The following is a 13,882-nucleotide window of genomic DNA, read 5'->3' on the forward strand; positions in this document are numbered from 1 at the left end:
CACAGGGTGTCGATAGTCAGCTATAGTCTCTCCCCAGTTTTCCTGTTTTGTTTCTATTCGGCTTTATTGAAGTACCATTCACATGTAATAACACGCACGTATGTTAAGTCTGATGAGTTTTAGCAAATGTGCATACTGGCATCCATGCATCTCCCACCACACTCAGATTAAAGAGACTTTTTGCAGCCCCTAAACGGCACCTCGCACGCCCTTGGCATTTGGTCCCGTCCCAAACTCAGCTTCCCTAATTACAGGTCTGCTTTTGTCACGGTGAGTCACTTTTGTGTTTTCTAAAATTCCATATCCATGAAATCATACGGTCTGCTCAAAGGAAAACCTGCGCCCCTGCCCACAGGGGTAAGACCCCGGCGTTCACCCTGGGTGGAGAAGGGTGTCACTGAAATCTCACAACCCCTGTGAGGAGGGGCTATTGCTTCCCACATGTAACAGGGGGGCAATTGAGACACGTGGGTGACCTGAGCTCCCCAAAGGGGGGCCAGGGAGAAGGGAAGTGGAGCCTGTAGGGTCTGAATCCCCCCTTCCCTGGTGAGATCTGGGCCAGGTCGTCTCTTGTCTGTGGAAGATGGGTTTTCTCCGAGGTCTTCCTTTTCTCATTGGGTGTGTGAAATGTCCCTGCCACCTTGAAGGGGTGGTCCTTTAGTGAACAAGCTAATACCTTTCAAGTGCACCTAAGCTGGCAGAGCACAGGCTCAGGAGCTGTGGCACACGGGATTCGTGGCTCCTCGGCCTGCGGGTTCTCCCAGACCAGGGACTGGACCCACGTCTCCTGCATCGGCGGTGGATCCCCTACCACGGAGCCCCCGGGAAGTCTGCAAGGGCTCCTTTTAAAGTCGAGGACTGAGAGCGCTGGGACGGGGGGTGGGTGGGGAGAGAGAGAGCAGGTAGGCTTACATCACGAGAAATTCTGTTTCCACCTGCTGCTTGTAGAAATGGGTTTCTCCTAAAGAGCTTTGTGTGTCTGCTATCAAGTTGCCTGTCATCTGATTTATTCCTTGAATGAGGGGATGAAGGGTGGGTGGATGGATGAATGGATGGAAAGATGGCATTAATCCTGCACCCAAGTGGGGCCAGGTGGAATGCCAGGTGGTTTAACAATTATCTGATTTGATCCTCACAACAGCTTTCCAGTGAATGTTAATCTCCCATCATCACAGATGTGGAAACTCAGGCTGAGAAAGTTGAACGTCATTTGTAACAGACTCTGCTGTTTTTAGTAAGAACCACTAAGTGGCGCTCAACCAGCATGTAAAATGAAAATAAAGGCAGACAAGAATCAGGCAGTGTCTTCCCAGAGATGAGGATCCCTCTGGAAACCTTCGCTGAGTCTGGGGATCTGAGCCCAAACTTTTCAGCCAGACCTCCTCCCCCTGAATCCTGACTCCTCCACTCGTGCCATGTGACAGGCCGAGCCTCTGTATCCTCTGGGCCTGAGCTGTCTCCTTCTGCAAGCGGGGAAGCAGCAGTCCTGTCCCTCGAGGGCTGCCGGGCAGGGAGCTGAGTGGGGACAGGGCGGCCTCTGCACCGTGGCTGAGGGGAAGGCTGCTGCAGTCTGATGGAGGCGTTGAGAGAATGTGCCAGGCCTGGGGCACTTTCCTTTCCCTTCGGGCTATAACAGATGCCTGCCTTTCAAGAGGTGGGGTCCTGGGGATGCCTGGCTCTGGCCATTCCCATGTTGATCTCTTGGCCTGGAAGGCCTCCTTCCCTTAACCCCACCTGGCCAGTTCTCACACAGCCTTTACACTTAGCTCAGATGTTGCCTCCTCCAGGAAGTCTTCCCTGAAGCACACCCTCCACTGGGCTTGTGCCTGAGCACAGGGCACTAGACCTGTCACTCTCAATGCAGATGAAACCACCAGTTGTCTCCATCTGCTTCTGCATCCATTCCCCATAGGGAGCCCCTGGCTGGACTCTTGGCCCATTCTCTATTCCTCCAGAGTCCACAGAGCTTTTTGCTGGCCAGGGTTTGCCATATGAGTTCTGAATGAGTGAATGAATGACTGAGGGCTTCCCTAAGCTCATACGTACTCAGAGAATCCTGGAATTGACCCTGGGCTGCATAGGCCACCTGCATGGGCTTGTGGAAGAGAGCAAGGGATGGGGCCTCTGGGACCCCCACGATCCTCCCAGATTACGGGATCGGCCCGAGGCCTGCATGGCAGGCCCCGTATCCTGTCAGAATCACCCAGCCCTGGGGTGTCGGACCCCCTCCTGCCTCCTCCTGCAGCTCTGCTCAGTGAGCTCTGCCCCAGAGGCCTCGTCCCCACAAGCTCAGAAGGCTTTGTTTGCATCCCAGGCCAAGGAGCACCCTGGACCCACTGCCGCTGCAGAAGCTGGATTTATTGGTGGATTCTGATTCAGGGCTGCACTCAGGTCCCTGGTGACTTGTGCCCACCACCAGCCAGACGGCCTTGGCAGGGTAACCCACGGCCCAGCCCTGGAGACCCAGGAGTGCTCATTTATCAGACTCATTTCCAAGCTCTTATTGGGGTAGTGTAGTACTTTCTTGATCATAGGTCAACTGTACTATTGGATAATCCCACTCAAAGCCGATGCTGGAGATGCCCAGAAGCTTATGCTGTCCGAAGACTCCAGTGAGCACTTTCTCACTCCCGTCAGGGAAGGCAGAAAAGCTCCTGCCACTCTTCTCTCCAAATGTGGCCTTACGCCCATAGCTAGTGTAGATGGCGAGGTGCCGGAGGAAAAGCCTGTAGGAGCCATCAACTTCTGTAATGTATTCACCGGGCTGCAGGACAAATTCCTGAGGGGTCCCACCTGGGGCTCCATATTTCTCACTCCAGGAGGAGCCAAACTTCACCTGGATACTGGGAGAAAGGGCGAGCTTTGAAGGTCCAGGGTCTGGGTGACCCGCAAATCCCCAGTCCTCTAAACACCACCCCCCTATGCCCAGCAAGAACAGCCTATCACTGCAGAATACGTCCCTGACATGACTTTGGTGCCTGAGACAGGCTTCCTGGTCTCAACCCCTGCTCTGCCACTTTCAGGCTCTGTGACTTGGGCCTTGTTGACCAGTCTCTCCAGGCCTCAGTTTGCTCATCTGCAAAGTGGGACTGATTTGGGGGAGCAGTCACTGAGATCTTCCATCAGGAGAGCTTCCCAAGGTGCGCAGTCACCAGGACCCTCAGGAGGTGCAGCTGGTCTCACGGCTCAGAGCAGGGAGCTGACCCCGGGCCCAGTATTTGGAGCCCCAGTCACTGCACTAGGCCAGGTGGGGGCCTCAGGAGCAGGTGACCCGTCTCTGTGACCTTCCCCCACCTCAGTGTCCATCCCAGAGTGTCCCCTCCTCACTGGCCCCGCCCACACTCTGGCCCCCATGGTGCCTGCTGCTCTGGCCCATTCCTTCTCCCCAGCTCCCTGGGATCCCGTAAATGCAGAGCAAATATCTACCCCAGGCCTGGAGCAAAGCCCCCATTTACCTTAACCATTAGGGGAAGACCTGGGCTTGCTGCCTCTACGCTTCCAGTGTTCAATCAGTGGTCCACTCTGACCCTCCTTCCTTTTTTCTTTGACCCTAACCTGGGCAGAACTTCTGCTTTCCCATAGGCATTCTCAGACTGAGAGACCATTTCTGGTTGAGCTGAGTCGGGGTTGAAAGGAGACAGTGGGGAGAAGCAGCCCTCCCTTTCAGTCATCCCAGGAAGCAGAGGCTGGACTTGCAGGAGGAGAGCGGAGGGGAGAGGGCTGGGGTGCAGGGGAGGAAACAGCAGAGGAAGAGGAACAGACAGAAGGTGCTGGCTGGGGGCTCCAGGACCCCAAGGCCCCAGCTGACTCAGGAGACATCAGCACCCCAGTGAGGGTACTGGGAGGAGGGCCCAGCCCCCTCCCCAGGTTCCTGAGACTGGGGCAGGGGCTGGGATGCAGTGAGGGGCTCCCGGGCCCTGCTCAACTCACCTCTTGATTAGGCCAGCAATACCTATAAACACTCTGATCCCGGTGATCTCATTTTCATTGTCTTTAGTTGTGCTGAAATATGAGCCTCCTCCATGCCCATACAAAGCTGTTCATGAGAGAACCAGGTGGGGAAGAGAAAAGAAAATAAACACACAGTGACATGTTGTTATTTCTGTCCAGCAGAAGACTCAGCCCCTCCAGACAAGGGGACAGGCCTGAGAGCAGTGTTTGTGACAAGAGCTGGCCCAGACCCCGGGCCCTGGATGGTGGGAGGTGAGGGTGGTCTCCGGGGGGATGCTCTGGACAGGGGAGCCCCAGCCAGACTTACCCCCTGCCCAGCAGGTGGGGCTCCACAGGAGGGCGAGGGTCAGCCACAGCAGCATGGCTTCTGGCTGGAGAGTCCAGGGCTCCTGGAGAGAAGAGGACAGGCCATCCCATCTCAGAGAGGGGCCTCCCCTGACCTCGTGGGCCCAAGCACGGTGGGGAGGGGGTGTCTTACCTGCCTGCGGAGTCTTGAGGTCCCGTCCTGGTGCCGGGAGTCTCGTGCCTGGGCACCCTCCTCTGGGCCCTTTATACCCCCCTCCTGGGCTCTGTGGGCCCCCCTCCTGGAGGAAGGAGCAAAGGGGCCACCAGGGGGGCAGGAAGGAGCTGAGGGTGGGGGTTCTTCCTGGGGCAAACCCCAGAGCCATCCAGTGGGGAGGCTCCCGGATGTGCTGTGTTTATTGTCTTGGCCCCGCAGCCGACACAAATACAAGGAGACAATGACAGGTATTTTACTCTCACCCCTGGGTCTCTCTTCTGGGTACCTGCACTTGACCTTGACTTCAGAGGTGGAGGAGGTGTCCTGAGAGCCCTTCCCAGTTGAACAAACAGGGTCAGCCTCACAGGGGTGCTTCAGGGTGGCTGCCTGCAGCAGCTTCATGGGGCTCAGGGCTTCTACCTCAAGCAGAACACTGTTCAGGGTCCAGAATCCCCCGTGGTGACAAGGAGAAGGGGTGCAGAGCATGGCCTGGTGTGTGCACGGCCTCACAGGAGAAGAGCTGGCCACCAGCAACCGGGGACCCTGGCTTCATCAGGATTGCAGTGCTGGGGGCCTATGTCCAGTGGAGGCTCTGTCTAGCTGCCACCTCCCTACTCATACCATGTGGCTAACCCAGGGGTCAGCACACTATGGCCTGAAGGGCAAGTCCCACCCTCCATGGGTTTATTCCCCCACTACTTGTGTGCTTAGAATACTGTTTACATTTTGATATGGTTAGAATAAATTTCCAGAAAATTTGCAACAGTTGGAAAACCCTGAAGTTTCAATGTCATTGTCCATAAACACATGTTATTGTTCATCATCTGGATACAGTCTGGGGCTGAGTCCAGGCTGGAAGTGGCACTGGGGAGCATGTTCCATATACTTCATGACCTGGAAACATAAAATGTGTGGCCCTTCACCCACCACGTCAGGATTCCTGGTGGACCCCTCTTCCCTGCTTGGGAAGAGACCACTCTGTCCATGGTCCTGGCTGCAGGGCGTGGGGGGCTTCATACAACAACCAGCCTTTGTGCAGAGAAGGGAGCAGAGGGCAAATTTGTCCAGAAGTTGGCCCCTCCTCTGGGCCTGCACTGGCCCACCTGGACAGGCTCCTTAGGGTTCAGGCCCCCCCTGACTCCTGTGGCAAAGGTGAGGCCCTCACCTGTCCTCCAGAGCTCTGCACACGCCCCCAGAGGCCTCCAGCCCTGTGATGCCTCTGGGCTGGGGAAGGGTAGGGCCAGCCAGCTGCAGGGGGCAGAGAAGCCCTCCCGGGGTCCCGGATCCTCCTGGGGAGGCAGAGACGCAGGAGGTCTAGGAGCCTGGCAGGTACAGCTGCTGGAGGAAGGGGCCCAGAGGAGGCACAAAGTGGCTTGTGTTCCTGCCCCAGCCCAGCGCCAGGCACTTTTTCTGAAAAAGCTGCCAGTTTGGGAGCCTTCCTTCTCTCTGCAGACTGCCAGGGTTTGAGCTCAGAAGGAAGGTCTGTCTGGCCGGGACTCCAGGAAGAGTACGTGGGGTGGGAACTGGAGGAAGAGCTGGCTGCCGGCCTGGACAAGGAGGGGATGACAGGACTTGCCTAAGGTCACAGAGGGTGCATTTTCACAGAGCACACGATTATTCGAGAAGCACACACATGTGCATGCGTGCTCAGTGGCTTCAGTCATGTCCGACTCTTTGCAATCCTAAGGACCGTAGCCCATCAGGAATTCTCCAGGCAAGCATGCTGGGGTGGGTTGCCATCCCCTCCTCCAGGGGATATCCCCGACCTAAGGATTGAACCCACGTCTCCTGCATTGGCAGGCAGATTCTTTACCACTAGTGCCACCTGGGAAGCCCACATATACACACACATAAGCTCAGTCAGTCAATCCTAAAGGAAATCAGCCCTGAATATTCATCGGGAGGACTGATGCTGAAGCTGAAACTCCAATCCTCTGGCCACCTGATGCAAAGAACTGACTCATTGGAAAAGACCCTGAGGCTGGGACAACAGAGGATGAGATGGTTGGATGGCATCACCGACTCAGTGAACATGAGTTTGAGTAAGCTCCGGGAGATGGTGAAGGACAGGGAAGCCTGGCGTGCTGCCGTCCATGGGGTCGCAAAAAGTTGGACACGACTGAGCAACTGAACTGAACTGAAGCTCAAAAGGCACCGCAGGCTTGTAGACACCTTCAAACACACGCACCTGCCAGATCTCCCGACAATAGGAGCTTGCACAAGCTTCTCCACGCGTGTACACCATGCACACATAAACAGCAAGCCCTCGTCCCAGCGGAGTTCTCCTGCCCTGCAGATAGTCGCCTTCTTTCTGCGCCCTCCCAGGGCTGATGTAGCCAGCTCTCTGCTGTCTCTTTTACAAGGATTCTGATTCCATTGAGAGGGCCCCACACTAAGGCCCTCATCTCACATAAGGACTTCCCAAGGCCCCATCGCCCAGCTTCCATCCTGTTGGGGCAGGGCTGTAACATACAGATTCGGAGGGAGCCCAACTTTCAGTTCATAACTCATCCTGTGCGGACTCTAACTTATTTTCCTGCCTCTGTGTTTCCTGCTAATTGATATCTGTATCCAGAGGCTTGAGCAAATACAAATCAATTTTTCTGGACAAGATACTTCAGAGTCGCAGGAATGTCTTCTATCAGGAGGTGTGTGACGCTTGCTCATCTCTTGGTGATGGAGGCAGTTGCTGGACATCATTGCAAAGATCAATTTATTTATTCAGTTGCACCATGGTGATATTCTATGATTCCTTCTCCACAAATTAGCTGCAAATTGTCTGTAAAGAGTAAATTTCCTCTTCTATTTAATTATCCTGAGGTACAGCTCATGTGTGACTGGAGCCCGGGTCTCCCAGACACAGGGGTGACGAGCTGCCTGCAGGATGGCGTGGCTCCACGTCCACTCCAGGGAGGCCGGACCAGCTCCGCCGACCTTGGCTCCTAGGAGGGGGTGGCCTCAGATGAGCCTCCTCTCAGCCATCTCCCTGGAAGGGCAGCACAGGAGTCCGAGAGGACTAGGGTGAGGGGTGGGCCGGGTACCATCAGTGAGGGGCCCGCCATGCGTCCCCAGGCACCGCCAACCCCTGAGCAGGGTCTGCAGGAGGAGGGCTTGGGGGCTGGGCGGCCTCCTGCCGCTTCTGCTGCCAGATCTGCTGACTCCGAGGGGCCCCTCCACCCCTGTCCCACTCCTCCTCTGCTCTCCTGTGGGGCCTGGGTCTCCTGCTTCTCTCATCCTCCAGGGAACTTCCTGGATGTCCAGGATAGGGCTGCCGGCCAAGGCCCGGCCTGGGGGGCAGCAAGCCTGCTGGGGAGGGGGCCGGAGAAAGAATCAAGGAGGAGACCCGGAAGCCCCTCAGTGCAGGTGGGTCCCCTCTGCCCGGAAGGAGAACTGGGACTCGCCCTGTCCTTGCACTCCTGGCCTTCAAGACCAGGAGGGTGACCCCTCCTACCCCGGCTGTCTGGTTTCCTCGGGGCCCTCAGGGACGTGCAGCCTCTGGGAAGGCCCAGCCCTGGATGTTCCAGCCAAGGGTCCAGGCCAGGGGCAAGCGTGTAGAAGACGCAGGAGGAGAAACAGAGGAGGAGACATGTCTGATGTGTGAGGCTGGGCCCCATCTCCACCAGCCTGGCCCTCCAGGGTGCGGCCCCTCCAGGGAGGCCAGGAAGACTATGGGAGACCAAGGGGCCCCCAAGGACCGTGGCCGCCGCACGTCAGCTGGGGACGGCCTCAAGGGGCAGGAGGGTGGGGCCCCCTCACCCCCCAGTTGGGCGCCCTGGGGGTTACAGTTTCCTCGGGTGGGCGGAGGATGGCCCAGGCTCCTCACCTCGCCCCCAGCACCTGCGTCTGTCCCACCTCTGTCCTGACTGATTGATTTACGTGGTTGGGAGCAGCTGTGCTTTATTGACCAGGAGGTTGTCATCAGTGAGCTTCGTGAAGGGGGGTCTCCACCCGGGGCCCTGGATGCAGAGCCAAGCACAGGCCAGGATACGGGGCCAGGGGCCTGTGTGCGCAGGAAGCTGAGCCGATGCTCCAGCTCTCATTGCCACCTATCTTCACTAGCCCCGACCCCAGCCCAGGACACCTGCTCACGGCTCCCAAGCAGGGCCCCCTGCCCTCCCTGCCCCTGAGGCCAGGGTCCCTGGTCCCATACTGTGGACCTCCCTGGGCTAAGGTGACCAGGTCGGGACTGTGAGCGGGGAATCACGCTGCACGGGGCCACACCAGCCTGGTGTCTACACCCAAGACCTACACAGACAGGGTGGGCGAACCCTGGCAGGTCTCCCTCAAGCAGCATCATTGCCTACTGCGCCCCTGCTGCAGCTGCTGGCCTTTCTCTTACTTCACAAGTGAACCCTGAGTGATGGCGTCCAGATTCACCTTCCGGGTGAGATTTGCAATTCAGGAGCCTTGGTGGTGACACAGAAGACGGTGAATCTCAAATGGATTTGGGAGTTCCAAATCCTGGTGGTCCAGTGGTTAGGACTCAGCACTTTTACAGCCAAGATCAGGCTCAAGCTTTGGTTGAGGGACTAAGAGCTCACAAGCTGTGCAACACAGCCAAAAACAGAAACTCCAACAAGCAAAAAAAAAGGGGGGGTGCTTTGAAGGAGACAGCCAGGCGTTTGAGGCCCAGGGCTCACAGTGACTCTGGTGCATCATGAGTCCTGATGTGGCGGAATCCAGAGTCGCAAAACACACCTCGGAGGACACTCGGGACAGTGAAATACAGTTTATTATGCCAGCAGGTCCAAGGGGAATCAGTTCCCAACAAGCACCCTGACGTTTCTGAGAGGCCCAGTTTTATATCCCCCACTGCGTGATGGTTAGATGTTGGGAACCTCTTGTTGTATATGATTGAGTTTTACAGCAAGTCGGTGCTAGGAGAACAAACAATTAAGGTTAAAGAGCGGGGAATAATGATTATGCATCAAGGGGGGTGTCTCCATGGTTAATCTAACAGGGGCAGCCTGACCTCAGCAGCAATCTCTGTTTGCCGTGTGTGGCGAAAGAAGTCTCCAGACCTGGTTTTCACCAGCAACGGTTTCCTCACTCTTGGGCAGGGCTCAGGCCTAGTCCACATCCTGTCTTTGAGACCAATGACAGGCTTCAAGATGGAGTCTCTCTTGCTTTCCTCGCACTGGCCCCAACACTGGGACAGCTGGTCATCACTGAAGGCAAACACCCCGTGTGGAGTGCACGTCTGTGTGTGTGTCTGTGTCTGTGTGTGTCTGTGTGTGTGTGTCTGTGTGTGTATCTGTGTGTGTGTGTCTGTGTGTATAGTGCACGTCTGTGTGTGTGTCTCTGTGTGTCTGTGTATGTGTGTGTCTCTGTCTGTATGTGTGTCTGTGTGTTTCTGTGTGTGTATGTGTGTGTGTCTGTGCCTCTGTGTGTGTGTGTCTATGTGTCTATGTCTGTCTGTGTGTCTGTATGTCTGTGTCTCTGTGTGTGTCTGTGTCTCTCTGTGTGTCTGTGTGTGTGTTTGTCTCTGTGTGTGTCTCTGTGTGTGTGTCTCTGTGTATATCTCTATGTGTGTCTGTCTCTTTGTGTGTGTCTGTGTCTGTTTGTGTGTGTCTGTGTCTCTGTGTGTATGTTTGTGTGTGTGTGTGTCTCTGTGTCTCTGTGTGTGTGTCTCTATGTCTGTGTGTGTAGTCCACATCTGTGTGTGTGTCTGTGTGTGTGTGTCTGTGTGTGTATCTGTGTGTGTGTCTGTGTGTATAGTGCACGTCTGTGTGTGTGTCTCTGTGAGTCTGTGTGTGTGTGTGTCTGTATGTCTGTCTGTGTGTCTCTGTGTGTCTGTGTATGTGTGTGTCTCTGTCTGTATGTGTGTCTGTGTGTGTTTCTGTGTGTGTGTTTCTGTGTGTGTGTCTCTGTGTGTCTGTGTGTGTGTGTCTGTGTATGTGTGTATGTCTGTATGTGTGTACCTCTGCGTGTGTGTGTCTGTGCCTCTGTGTGTGTGTGTCTATGTGTCTATGTCAGTGTGTCTGTGTGTGTGTCTCTCTGTGTGTGTCTGTATGTGTGTGCCTCTATGTGTATCTGTGCCTGTGTGTGTGTCTATATCTGTGTGTGTCTCTGTGTGTGTCTCTGTGTGTCTGTGTGTGTCTGTATGTCTGTGTGTGTCTGTATATGTTTCTCTGTGTGGATCTCTGTGTGTGTGTGTCTCTGTGTGTGTATCTGTGTCTGTGTGTGTGTCTCTGTGTGTGTATCTGTGTATGTGTGTGTCTGTCTGTCTGTGTGTGTCTGTGTGTGTCTCTGTGTGTGTGTGTGTCTCTGTGTGTGTGTCCCTCAGACCCCACACTCTTGCCAGCAGCAGACAGCAGAGATTGCTCAGCTCCCGGGCTCCTTCTGCCCCCACCCCGCCTCCTGCTGTGTCAACAGTGAGTGAGGAGGAAGGAGCCCGAACCTCAGACCCTGCAGCCCGACCTTGGCCAGGATCCAGACTCCAGCCCCTTTGTCCTCTTTCCCCGCAGCTTCCAGAGGCTGTTTGCAGAGGATTCGGAAGACTGACACTTGTGCTTATAGAACTCCACCCCAGCCCCGGCCTGGAAAACAGACAAAGAGGGTTCTGTTGGGGCCCGTGGGGGGTGTCCTGGGGGGCGGAGGGAGCCCCGCCTCCAGCAGCTCCTCTTGGGCCCTGGCTGCCCACGCCCCGCTGCATGGCTGAATATCTCTCAAGGCCCCAGGGCTGGCCGGCCCCTGTGCCCTGACGGGCGTCTGGCGGCCCAGGACGAGGCCCACCGCCCAGGGACAGGACAGGGGAGGGGCCGGGCGCTGCACTGGTCAGTGCTGCGGAGGAGAAACAGCTCACAGCGCACACGTGAGGACCCTGCACGGCTCAGCTGGGACGTGGGTAAGGAAGGGGTTAGAGGCCCTGGAATGTTCCGAAGGTCGCAGGGCTGACGTCTGACCACAGACCAGATGAGGAGCAGGAACCAAGCCCAGGATAAGCCACCCCACCCCCTCAGCCTGGACCCCAGGGCTCAGGTGTGGCACGTGCCTGGTCTCTGAACTTTCTAGGACCACTGAGAAGGAGCTCACGGGCACCAGGCCAGCTCTGCCAAAGGCCTTGAGCGTCAGCAGGAACTCTGCAGGGAGCCCCGGGCCGTGGGAGTCTGCAGCGTGTGGGCACGAGGGCTGTGGGGACACAGGAAGGGACATCTCTCCCCAGAGGGCACCAGATGGACCCTGGATGGACATCTGAATGTGGGGGCAGAACGATGGGGGGTTTAAATCCCACAGCTCACTGGGTCAAGCACGTCAACTCTCCTGAAGATAGGAGAGGAATACCCCTCTGAGAGGTGCCGTGAGGATTAAATGAGATCACACTTGTGAAACCCCCGGGCATTAGGCCTGACCCCACGGGGGTTCAGGATCAGTGCTAGTCTTCCATCCATCCCTCCCTCCCTCCATCCACTACTGCAGGAGTAAATCAAATCACAGAACTGCTCACACACACACGAAACTCTTCCGCAGGAGTAGCTTCCACCAGCAGCACTTGGGGACTGGCTCCTTTCTGTTGCAGAATTATAATTCCTTGCCTCTGACTTGCTAAAAGGGACATCAGTTTCAGTCCTGAGAAGACTGGACCCCTTTTCTGGTGCCCATCTTCTCTGGAGCTGGCAGCTGGGAGGGGGTTGCCTGCCAGTGTCTCCTGGTTGGGGAAAGGAGGGTCAGGATGGAAGGCTGATGGAAGGAGGTTGATGGAAGAGAGACAGGACTGATGTTCACAGCAGGCCCTGCCTTAGTCTGGGGAAGGCAGGAGACAGGAGGATGTGGAGGAGAGCCAGAAGCCAGGGAGGAGGCGTGGGGCAGGGGGCAGGGTGCCAACTAGGTGGGGGGCTGTTGTGGGGGTTCATTGAGAAGCGCATGCCTGGGCACAGTCTAGCCACATTCAGGAGCCGGTTCTCAGGGATTCCTTCATGGTTCCCACAGCAAACACCAAGGCATCCTCCAGGCTGAGCCCTGTCCCATGCAGTCACACGTTGGGGAGACGCCGCCCGGGTCCTCAGCATTTCGGGTGATCCGCTTGCGAGGCTTGCACCCGGGACCAGGGAGCTTGGGGGCCCCTGGAGCCACTGCCCTCGGGAACAAGAACCAGGCGTGCCCACCTGCGTGCAGGACCTTTATTCAGCGCGGGCACTCAGCGTCGCTCTGGCCTTGCAGACTGGTACCAGCCCGGGGTCACCTAGCCTCTGGTCCCAACGGGTGGTTGGAGCCCACCTGACTGCGAGGAAGCCCCACGCGGGGGGCGGATCCGGGACTGGGCCTCGCTGGGTCCTGCTTCCCCGGGCGGGTCGTCGGCTCCCCAGTCACCGCGGCCGGCCGACTGCGCGGACAGCTTCTCAGGGTCGAATCCCTGCCTGAAGCTGATTCCCGAGGCAGAGGAGCGGGTGCAGGCGGTCAGCGGCCTGACCGCTGGGAGGCGGGCGCACGCGGTACCCGGCGGTGGCTGGCGCCCCTGCTGGTGCCGCAGCGCGCATGTGGGACGCGGATGCCCGCTGCCGGCCACCAGCCGACTCCTCTAGCGTGTCCACTGCGGGGACTCCAGTCCAGGCTGCTGGGGGCTCCTGACCGCGGGCTTCAGTGTGGCCCAGACCCCAGCCGGACTCTGGGAGGGACGCAGACTCACCGGCCGCCCCTCCCTACCCTAGCACCCCCCTCCCCACTCCAGAACTGATGTTTGTTCTGAAACACCCAAGATGCACAGAGCTGGGGGGTTCGTGGGGAGGAAGTATTCAGGCAGGTTCTGCCCAAGGTGAGCTCCAAGGGGAGACACAGAAACAGCGGCCCAACACAGGCCGGCTGCAGAGAAAGTGGAGGCAGGGCCCCACCCTTCCCTCGCTTGGGTAGAGCTGCCTGAGCTCTTGGTAGATCTCCTGTGTAAATTACAAATCTAAACCCCTGCCCCTTCCATAGACTTGGAATAAGGTACGTGGATCAGGCCTCCATACCGGGTGTCTGATCCCTGGTGACATCACTTCACTGCTTTTTTCCCCACAGTATCTTAAAGAACAGCATGGGAGAGGTTGATGACCTTGCCCAAGGTGCTTTGGGGAGATAGTGGCCAAGGCCAGACAGGATCTTGGGGACAAGACCTGAGCCTGACCACCATTGCCACACTCCATCACCCTGGATCCGCAGAGACCCCGCTGAGCTCCAGGCGCCCTGCTCCTAGGTCTCTTCCCAGCACCCCTTTCCCTGTCCCTGGTTCTTGCAAACGTCCCCCAGCTAAGGGGTACATGCAGATCTCAGCACAATCCAATCCGCCTTCCCAGGGCATCACACCGGAGGACAGCTGTCATCTACTCCATCCCCTGGGGACAAGGGGGAAGCCCGCATGCGGGGGGCTGGACGCAGAAGAGCTGCCAGCCGGCTAAGCCCTCAGCAAACAGGACACCAGGAAGCAGTGAAGACAAAGCTGGAGAGTCCCCTCCG

The 13,882-nt window shown here is 57.2% G+C and overlaps 1 protein-coding gene across 1 annotated transcript; it reads right to left on the reverse strand.

The window, feature by feature from the left end:
* Positions 1-2,340: 2,340 nt before the first annotated feature.
* Positions 2,341-4,503, reverse strand: ZG16B (zymogen granule protein 16B). The gene is made up of 4 exons (XM_069570154.1): positions 4,430-4,503; positions 4,259-4,340; positions 3,931-4,036; positions 2,341-2,843 (listed from the first exon to the last, which is right to left on the reverse strand). Exons 2-4 carry the CDS (start codon positions 4,311-4,313, stop codon positions 2,501-2,503), a joined length of 504 nt encoding a protein of 167 aa, XP_069426255.1. The 5' UTR covers positions 4,314-4,340; positions 4,430-4,503; the 3' UTR covers positions 2,341-2,500.
* Between the last annotated feature and the right edge of the window lie 9,379 nt (positions 4,504-13,882).

Source organism: Ovis canadensis, chromosome 24 (assembly GCF_042477335.2).
Source record: "Ovis canadensis isolate MfBH-ARS-UI-01 breed Bighorn chromosome 24, ARS-UI_OviCan_v2, whole genome shotgun sequence".
Lineage (NCBI taxonomy): Eukaryota > Metazoa > Chordata > Mammalia > Artiodactyla > Bovidae > Ovis > Ovis canadensis.

Bases quoted from the DNA above. Each gene is read 5' to 3' on its own strand.
- ZG16B (XM_069570154.1), bottom strand. From the start codon at position 4,313: ATGCTGCTGTGGCTGACCCTCGCCCTCCTGTGGAGCCCCACCTGCTGG. The intron at 4,037-4,258 runs GTAAGTCTGGCT...TCTCATGAACAG, and splicing joins CCCCACCTGCTGGGCAGGGG to CTTTGTATGGGCATGGAGGA. The intron at 2,844-3,930 runs GTGAGTTGAGCA...CCTTTCTCCCAG, and splicing joins ATTGCTGGCCTAATCAAGAG to TATCCAGGTGAAGTTTGGCT.